We start from the raw sequence: 10,119 nt of genomic DNA, 5'->3' as shown, positions 1-10,119 counted from the left end.
GCAAAACATAACCAGGGGCTGGAATCTGTCTGCATTAGGGGGCAGGGATAATTACACCAGAGCTGGGATTGTGTTAACGACATTTGTGTTTTGACAGTGGAAAGGTTAGTAACTCTCTTGTGGTTTTGAGAGAGTTTTAATAAAACAAAACCTGGGTTATAATCCTCAGGCAGCAATGGACTGTTTGATGTATTGATCTGGAAATTTCTGGGGCAGGGCCAGGGTCGGAGCCTGCCTGTGGATGAACCCCTGGTTCTGGAGTGTCTCAGCTCTCAGGAAGACTTCATCCTGCAAGGGGTTGGGTTTGGAGGACGCTGGGGGCAGCTTGCGGTGGGGAGAGAGGATGGGATGGGAGTGGGGAGGAGATCCAGGGGCAGGGCAGTATCAGCACTCATTGGGCTGATCTGCAATGGGGCTGCCTCCCACTGGTGCTGGTTATACGCTGCACTTCCTGAATGGGAGAATGCACCGGAGCTCCATCACCATATAAACTCCTCACTGCTCACTGTGTCTCTGTGGGTAACCAAACACCTGCCCTGGATCCTTGCCAGATAATAAATCTGCAGGGTTAATGTGTGACATGCCCCTGGTGCTTTCACTTTCCCTGATCAGAGTTCATATACAGCTTCGGGATCCATTTCCCCCTCAACCCCAGAACATCCCTTCAGTTCCTGGGGTGCTCTGTGTGGCACTGGGACCCCTCACTCGCTGCATGGCCTCTCCTGTGACATGCTGAATCTTTCCCCGTTATTAATCCCTTTCCTTTGCTTTTGAAGGTCCCTCCCCGTTATTAATCCCTTTCCTTTGTTCTTGGGGGATGGGAAAGATCTACTCACAAAGGCAGGGAATCAAACCTGCCCCCCTGGGAGCAAGTCCTCAAAATCCCCAGCTCCTCTCAGAGCAGTCTACCTCTGCCATGTGGCTTACTGAGCGCTTGTTACTAGAAAACTCACCTGGGATGGGAAGTCATTGTGATATGATTTGATTTGAATTGGATTTTCATTATTTTATAAACCATTTGGGTTGTTTTTTTTAAATCATTGTGTCAGAATATTGGAAGATTTCAGGAACCCTTTCCAATGAAAAGAAAATATTTGTCGGGGGAAAAATCCCCATTTTCGCCGGAGTCCCGCATTGCGCAAGGTTATATAGCTAATAAAATGGCTCAAAAACCTACGTTCACTCTTTGCTCTGGGGCTGGGCCAGAGAGCCAATGATAAAAGCACTTGGAAGGGGACCAGACTCCAATCCCTTCTTCTTGGGCCAGCGGAGGCTGGGAGCTCTGCGAAGGGTGGGGCTGGATTAAGGAATTGCAGGGCCCTAGGCTTTCCCTGACATGGGGTGTCCATAGACCTGCTGCCTACCCATTGGAGTGACAATGGCAGGGTCCCCCCTTCCCCTCCTAGAGAGACAGATCAGCACATGGGGCCCTCCTGTCCCCAGAAAGCTGAGGGCATCAACAAGGATTTTCTCCTCACCCCTTCGACTTCCCTCAGCAGCAGGGTGCTGGTTGTAGAGATATGTTTGTGCAAGAATATAATTTAGAGACGCTTCCTCATAAGGGACAGTATGACGAAGACAGGAATTGTGAGTCAGCCCCTGGAAGCAGGGGTGCAGAACACCATGTAGCTGTGCACAGCAGTTCACCACAGATGCTCTCTACTTCTTTTAATACAAGTTTTATTCCTTTCTCACTCACTGGTTTGTTGTTTAATGACCCCGAAGATCATTCCATGGTGTCAGAAGTGCCGAATGACACAGAGACTGCAGCAGCCATTTTGAGATTAACCTTTGTGTTTGAAACCGAAAGCAGAGGCCAGGGGAGCAGGTAGAGCAGCAAACAGAGAAGAAACAAAAGCACAATAGTTGCCTGACTATCTTAAGAAGGGAAGAAAGCCAAACATGGATGTGTCGCAACCTGCATCCAGCCTGTGATTGTCAGGCAGTGTTGCACAGAACTGGAAGACATTTTGACAGAGATTTGAATTGTATTTAGCAGCCACAGGGGCAGAAAAGAAAAATGATAAAGTGAAATCATTAGTGTTTTTGCACGTTTGGGGGAGGAAGCAATGGATATTTATAAAACCTTTAAGTTTGAAGAGGGTGAAAGCATGAAATTAAGTAAAATACTGACTTCACTTGAGGAACATGGCATGCCGAAAAAGAAATGAGACCTTTAAGAGACGCCAGTTTTTTACATGCATGCAAAAAACCGATGACACCATAGAAAAATATGTCACAGGATTAAAGGGACTCAGTAAAAACTGTGACTCTGGTGAGTTGACAGAGTCTCTGGATAGAGAGAGAGAATCATTTGTGGCATTAAAGTCAGTGCATTAAGAGCGAGAGATCTCCATGATGGAGATTCAACGTTAGAAAAAGCTTTCCAGATATGCAGGGCAGCAGAAACTATGAACACACAAACCCAAGAGCTGAATTCACCAGAAGGGGTTATCCACGTTCAAAATACAAAAGAACAGAACAAAATGCCACAGATCCCAAATACAGAAAAATCAAGTGCATTCAGCTGAAGTTGGTTGAGATGTGCTGGGATTAAGCAATCCTGATGGGGGCGACTGAATACTGCCTATGAAAGTGAATGAAACAATTATTCCACTCAGACTGGACACAGGAGCTCAGGTTAATAGTCTGTCTGAACAAGGTTATGAGGCTGAAAATAAGACCTAAACTGGGACCAACAAAAATAAAAGTAACGGGTTAGTCTGGAACATATATTGAAGGGGAGATGCATTGCTAACATCAGCTACAAAAACGCCATGTACAGGCTCCCATTCACTGTAGTGTCAAAGGAGAGGGCACCAGTTTTAGGTCTGGCTGCCTGTGAAATACCCAGTCTGGTAAATGAGTGCTCTCACTACAAGATTATACTGAGCCTGGCTATGAGGCAGGGTTGCTTGCAGAATGAACATACAATCCAAACAGGCAGGTCTCTGCAGTTGTCCATCCATGTAGAAAGGTGCCATTTGCACTCTGTGATAAACCCAAAGCTGAGTTCAGAAGGATGGAAGTGAAGCAAGTAATACAAAAATTGAGAAGCCAACAGAACGGGTGAGCTCCCTAGTTACCGGGGAGAAAAATAACAGCCAGCTACATGGCATGTCCCAGTGGTGGAAGTTCCCGGTGCCAGGCCCAGGCAGGAGGCAGAGCAGCCTGGGTGGGGTGAAATCCCCTCCTGTCCCTGGGGAGGTGCCCTGCCCGGGAGCAGAGCGGGTCAGGTCAGATGATGGCTGGGACGTGTTTCCTGCACTGCCGGCCTCCCTCACACTGTCTGGGGAGGAGTTAACCATCACTGCTCTCTCCTTACAGGTCCCTGCCCAGAGTGCCCCATTGTGATGCAGTGGCAGCTCTGTGTGTGCAGCCTGGCCATCCTCCTCCTGGCACCGTGTTCTCTCTCTGGTAAAAACGTTTGAATCCCAATTATTTCCCTCCCTGTCCCCCATGTACGCCACCCCCTGCATGGCCGGGGTAGGGGGATCTGAGACCCAAAGACCCCTTCCTCGGGACTTCCTCAGTCCTGCAGAGTAAAAGGGGACAGGCCCAGGAGGCTGTGGGGCGGGGATGACATTAGGGTGATTGGGGCATGTCCTAAATCTGGGCAGCAGGATTGTTGGATCCTGCAGCAGGTCGCCCAGCTCCTGCTGCTCCTGAGAGAGGCTTCCAGAGCCCCCCAACACTGATCCCTTCCTGTCCTGCCGTGGGACCCGAAGGCACCGCACTGCTAGACCTGCCCCACTGGGGACCTGGATTCTCATGGCCTGCAAGCCTGAAATCTTAGTAGCTGCACAAGGGATGGGGGTGCCCAGTTCCCATTAGAGTGAATGGGAGATGCAGCATTGCCAGTCCCAAGCCTTCAGACACCACGAGACAGACCTCAAAAATCAGGAGATCGGCTAAAAAAATCATCAGATTTAAAGAACAGAACAAAACCACCTTTTGGGGTCAGCTTGTTTCCCTGGTTTTTTGAGCCTTCGGTCACACTCAGGTCACATTTTTAAGCTTTTCTCTGCAAACACCAGAGCTAGAAACTGACTTTTTAAAAATGAAAACTGAGATTCTCACAGAATCAGACGCTTCCAGGAGCTGGGGCTTTATGAAAAACACTTAGTAGCCCAAGAGCTGGCAACATTTAGTATCAAAATCTCCTTGGTGGCTTTGACAAATCTCACCCTATCCCTCCCCACCTGTAGCCACACAGCGAGTATGAGGCGCTGTAGCTCGGCAGTAATTGCTCTACATGCCCCATGGTGGGATGGACGAGCCTGGAGACCCTTCAGACACAGCTGCTGTGCAGACATAACTCACCTTCAGATGCTTAATTTCCTCCAGACACCGATCCCTGGAACAGTGAACACTCTTCTGAGCCAGTCTCTGTTTCGGGTATTGAACCCCTGGAAGGGACGTGCATCAACCAAAGGTCCATCAAAGACCCGATGCCCTCAGGCCAGGCAGAAACCCTCTGAGATGGCCTCTCTGCAGCCATTGTGGGGATACATGGCTCTGAAACTGGTTCACCAAAGAAGTTGCTTGCAGTGGAAAGAGCTCGTAACTGGGTGCCATGGGGCTGTGCAGGGTGCTATGAACTGGCAGGTGGCTTCCAGCTGGGGCCACCCCTTGCCAATTGAGTGTAGGTAGGGTGCAAGACAGGCACCTTTGGAGGAGTTTCTAGGGGATTGTAGGACAGCATTGGAGGACTGGCTGGTGTCAGCTGTGGTACGGCTGCACTGCCCTGCGTCCACAGAGAGTAACTCAATAGCGCTACATGTGACTCTGCCTAGGGAACCTTCTGCTACGAGCAATGCACGACTGAGGGAATTTTGTTTAGCTCTGTGATGCCCTTTCCTCACACTCACTGAGTGTCTGTAACTGCTGGGCCCTGGCTCAGCGACACCCCCTCCTCTTGCCTCTCATTCAGGCTGCTCTTGATGTTGTCTATTGCAGAGAAGTTCTCCCTGGAGGGCTCCTCGCACCCCGTGGTGGGGGTAGTTGGCCGAGATGTGGTGTTACCCTGCCAGCTCTCACCTCCGGCCCGGCTGCCCAGAATGGACGTGCTGTGGAGGAAAATTGAAACAGAATTTATCACGGTTCACGAATACTCAGACGAGGGAACCCAGAACCTGCCAGGAGAGAGTTACCAGTCCCGGACAGAGATGTTCCCGCAGGAGCTGAGCAATGGGAATGTCTCCCTGAAACTGAAACGGCTCCAAGTGGCAGATGCTGGGACATACCATTGCTTTGTGAGGAACCCAGAATGGAGCCAGGAAGCCACGACTGAGCTACAGGTGGCAGGTAAGACACGGCACTAACGGACACGGTGGTGCTAGCAGGGTCAGTGCTCATTAAACGGCCTCTTCTCAATGTGACCTAAAGCGACGATCCTCAGTTCTCATGCTACTGCAGCGCTGTTTGAGGGAGTGGGACCTTTACCCCCATGTTCTGCCCAAATCCCAGCTCAGGTGATAATTATGTTCAACCTCCCTGAAACTTCCCCTGCAGTTTCCAAGGATTGGGATATTGCTTTTTATTCCCTGGGCACTGACCACATGTTCAGTGCTGCACCAGGGCAGTGGAAGGGACGGTCTCTGCCCATTTATCTCACTAAGTAATGTAGCGCCAGACAATACAGGTCAGAAACATGAAGCCCCAGAGGAGGTGCCCTCCTGTGATAATGCAGAGCTTTGAGGTTGTTCTAAATCATCTCCCCTTATTGGTGACTCCTAGTCCAAAGGCTCCGCAGGACACGTGTGCTTTTATGGAGAGATTTAAATGGAGGGAGGGTGGTTGTGTGCTGCAGAGAGAGAGAGAGAGAGAGAAATCCAAGCATTAGGGTGGCTTGGCCTGGGGCACCGTTCCCAGTGAAGAGAGGACACCAGAGGGCACAGTATTTAGGAAGGTGATGCAGTAGGAGTTGCAGCAGTGATGTAGGTGGGGGTCACCATCCATCACCTCCTGCTCTGTACTGAAGTGCAATGGTCCTGACAGCGATTGGGCTTCACCCCAGAAGTGGCTGCATTTCTGCAGCAGGTGCCGTGATCTCAGTGTAGCAGTTTCACCCTGCACATTCCTCTGTGAGCCTGCAGGGCAAAGTGCTGTATGGAAATGCAAGATGGTATTATTTAATTTCCCCAATTGTCAGGATGGGGGAACCCAGGGAAGCTTTGCTGATAAGGGAATGGAGCTTTCCAGTCAGAGCCCCCTATATACAGTGATAGCTGGGGTATCACTTGATGCTTACGATTTCCTGATACACACACTCTCTGTCCCTGTAGCTGTGGCTCCAGTTTTCATTGACGTGCTGGGCCCCCAGGGTCAGGGGATCAGGCTGGACTGTAGATCCGCAGGCTGGTTCCCCGAACCCAAACTCCAGTGGGTTGGAAAGAATGTGAAGAACCTGGCAAAGGAGATTGTGACCGACGTAACTCAGGACAGGGAGAAGCTGTATACCGTTGTGAGTCACGTCACTGTCACAGAAGGAGAAGACAATGGAGACATCAGCTGCATAATGAAGAACGGCTTGCTGGAGACCGAGCGACAGTCTGCCGTTCACCTCTCAGGTGAGTCCCCCCGTGCTGAAAGGGTCACCAGGGTGGTGGCAGGGCCTAGGTTTCTTGGGAATTGCACTCAGCTAGGGCCTGTTTCTGGTACTGAGACAGGAAATGTCCTTCTAACCTGACTTGTGGGGCCATTTGTGATGGATGTTTCTGTGCTCTGTACAAACGGCCTGTCAGGAGCTGGGCTAAGTCTTGTGAAATGAACTCGATGTTGTTCTCTGAGGAGATGATGCGCTTGGTTGATAAAGGTAACTGTGCTGAAGTAACAGACGCAGGGTGAGTCTACACTAGAAACACTTAGTAAAGCAATAGAAGGGGTTCTTCTATGGCTGTAGTAAATTCACCTCTCTAAGAGGTGGTAACTAGGTCAATGGAATAATTCTTCCGTTGACCTAGTGGTGTCTACATTGGCGCTTAGGTTTGCTTTAGCACATCACAGAGGATGTGTAATTTTTCACAGGCCTAAGTGATATAATTAAGACAACCGAACTGTGTAGTGTAGATCAGGTCTGAGCCTCTGAAAGGGGTTTGACTTAGTCCTGCATGAAACTCTGATAAAAAAGTAGCACAGTTAAACTCAATGTAGCCCACAGTAAATGGATTAAAAATTGGCTAACTGATAGATCTCAAAGGAATTGTAATGGGTCCCACAGGGATCTGTTCTGGGCCAATGTTATTCAATAGCTTTATCAATGAGCTCAAAGGAAATGTAAAATCATTGCTGGTAAAATTTGCCAATGACCCCAAAATTAGTAGAGTGGTAAATATAATGATGGGGACAGGTGGGTACTATAGACTAACATGGAGCACTTGGTAAGGTGAGTTCATCCTAACAACATGCTGTCACAGGTCATGTCTCAGCCTCTGCTTCCCCATTGAGGGCAGGCAATGAAGTGGCACCCATGGTCACAGCATCAGGCTTCAGGGAAGTTATGCCTGAGCCCGTGTGACTCACATTTCCTGTGTGGAGGTGGGTAGAGGCCATTCCTCTGCTCCACTCAGATCCAGGTGTCTGGCTACAAACAGGAAGGTGTCCTGAGCTTACTAAAACCCCTCCTGCTGCGTGCCAGCCAAGTATTTTCATTTTCACTGGCACCTCCATTCCAGCCTTTTGGACACGAGGTCCAAAACCTTGTCTGATACAGAAACAGGGACTGAACTTTGGAATCTTTAAACCCACACTGGGCATCTCTTTCTACAAGAACCACTCTACTGGAAAAGAAGTTCTGGGCTGGAATCAGGGATCACTGGGGAGGTTCTGTGGCCTGGGTTATACAGAAGGTCTGATTAGATGGTCATAATGGCCCCTTTTGGCCTTAACATCTCTGAATCCATGATCTCATAACACATTGGGGCCAATTAGGAAAAAAATGGTTCTCTGCTGAACTTATCTGACTGGACGTGGTGACAGAACTGGGATGCTGTGTGACAATGACCATCTGAACAGCCAGCAGGCAGAGCTGGGCAGGCTGAGCACGGAGCCACTGGCTGTTGGCTTGTAGCAGCAGGAGAGATTTGGGCAGAGCAGAGTCCTGGTTCTTGTACCAGATGCCGCACTGGTTTATCTGGTTTCAATAGCTCCCCTCTGTTTCTGTGATTTGCACATGGAGGAGAAGTTTCCTTCAATCCCAGGAATTTTTGGGGATCCCTGAGCCTTAGCTGTCAAACCAAATGGCAAAGCCCATTCTCCAGCTCCAGGATGGGACCGTGCTCCTCACACACTGCGCTCTCTGTTTGCCAGGTGACATCTTCCCCCGAGTTTCTCCCTGGCTGGCTGCATTCTGGGTATTGTTCACCCTGGTTCTCATTGCTGCTGGAGCTTGTGCATTTCTTGGATATACAGGTAACGGGACTGTGTTATTTACATGTTCAGAGTCGGCCCTAGAGGGCACTGGGCCGGGAGCGTTTTATTGTTCAGATATGTGACCTTGTCTTGGTTTTAGGAAATAAACCAAATTAAAGAACACCCTGGGGTCCCTATCCTCACTTGTATTGGTGTATTGCTCAGTGTTTCCCCTTCCTTCCCTGTCTCACTGCAATGTCTGATTCTCTGTCTCACAGCGAAGCAAAAGATCTCTCAGAAGAAACGCTCTGAAAAGCAGGCTCTGTTAACTCTTGGTAGGTCTCCTGCTCTATCTCTTGCCGTGTCTGTTGAGTTGTGTGAGCTCTGTGGCTGTCTGGTACTATCTGTGGGCTCGGTGCCATGAAAGAGATGGAGCCAGGGTTCTACCCTAGTGATTCCTGACCTCCCACACATTCTCACATATCCTGATAACAGGTTGGCAAATGTGCATTTTGCAGCAGAAATCCAAGGCTCAATGCTTGTGAGATTCCTTGCACTTGGGTGGGACAGGGAGATGGGTTGGCAGTGACAAATCTGGGTCAGATTCTGCCACCCTCACTCTGAGCAATTGCTCAGTGGCTCTTTCTCCTTAAATGAAACAACGCTGGAAGGTCAATGACGCCCTGTGAGATGATTCCATCCTTGTGACTGTTGAATGCACAGGAGACAGGGAGGGTGATTAGTCACTGGAACAAGCTCCCAAAGGCAGAGGTGAATTCTCCATCACTTGATGGCTTCAGATCCAGGTGGGACACCTTTCTGGAAGCTGCCGTAGCCAAGCACAAGTTACTGGGCTCACTCCAGGGGGAACTGGGTGAGAGTCTCTGGCCTGTGATATACAGAAGGTCAGAGCAGATGGTCTAATGGTCCCATCTGGCCTGAAGCTCTGCACATCTATGACATTCACTCAGTCAGATGTGCCAATAGACACAGCAGCACTGTTTTTTAAGTCCACGCGTCTAATTTATTCCACTGTGAACGTTTCAATATGTAGTAACAATATTGATCTGCATTGTGATGGTGCTGAGACGTGTGACCTGTTCTGCTGGGCGCTGGGCACAAGTGTGGGAAATACAGATGAAAGGCAGAGAATGGATACCACATGCCAACATGGTGACTGGGGATCTCCTGACAAGGACAACCCTGAAGATCCCCTCCATCATCTATCTTCTTTGCCCTCTGCCATGCCCCTTGTGACCACCATTCCTCCAGGTGGGGAAGACTGGACGGGACTCCCCTAGCAATCAGTGCTGTTGCTATTCTGTAACTAGCCAGAGGGGTCGCTGTGGAGTAATTGCCCTTGTCTCCTGGTTCTATTAGCCCTGCTGCACCAGCCCAAGGCCTGCTCTATGCACAGCCCTGCACCAGTTTAACTCAAGGCATGTTTTGTAACCTCATTAGTTAAATTGGTTCAAGTGTGTGTGTAGACAAGAGCTAAGGAGTCAGAAACTCCCCCAGGGCTCCTGTGTGCTGGGGCGTATCATTAACTAGCCCAGCTCATGACAAACCTGCCAGGTCCTGCACTGGGGCTGGGAGTGCGGGTGTGGGATGTCTGTGACTAACTCCAGTAGTTAGGGAGTGTACAGCACCACACAGTGTGTGTCTCTGGGTCTAATGCTTTTCTCTTCCCCATTTCAGACACTCAGAAGAAGACCCTGGAATCAGGTACTTGACTAAGCGCCTAGTAAACGTGTGTCTGTGCTTTCA

General features: G+C 49.7%; 1 protein-coding gene across 1 annotated transcript; it reads left to right on the top strand.

Moving 5' to 3' along the window:
• Positions 1–2,148: 2,148 nt before the first annotated feature.
• LOC137142121 (butyrophilin subfamily 3 member A2-like) lies at positions 2,149–10,077 on the top strand (the record flags this gene model as incomplete). The annotated part of the gene is made up of 7 exons (XM_067531352.1): positions 2,149–2,275; positions 3,328–3,417; positions 4,960–5,307; positions 6,288–6,572; positions 8,311–8,412; positions 8,631–8,687; positions 10,051–10,077. Coding segments are annotated over exons 1-7 (1,036 nt in total), but the record flags the coding sequence as incomplete, so codon positions are not given.
• Positions 10,078–10,119: the final 42 nt, after the last annotated feature.

This window comes from Emydura macquarii, unplaced genomic scaffold (genome assembly GCF_026122565.2).
Source record: "Emydura macquarii macquarii isolate MOO-44397 ecotype Brisbane River unplaced genomic scaffold, CSIRO-AGI_Emac_v2 contig_3157, whole genome shotgun sequence".
Lineage (NCBI taxonomy): Eukaryota > Metazoa > Chordata > Testudines > Chelidae > Emydura > Emydura macquarii.
This window is presented reverse-complemented; position numbering and strand designations above follow the sequence as displayed.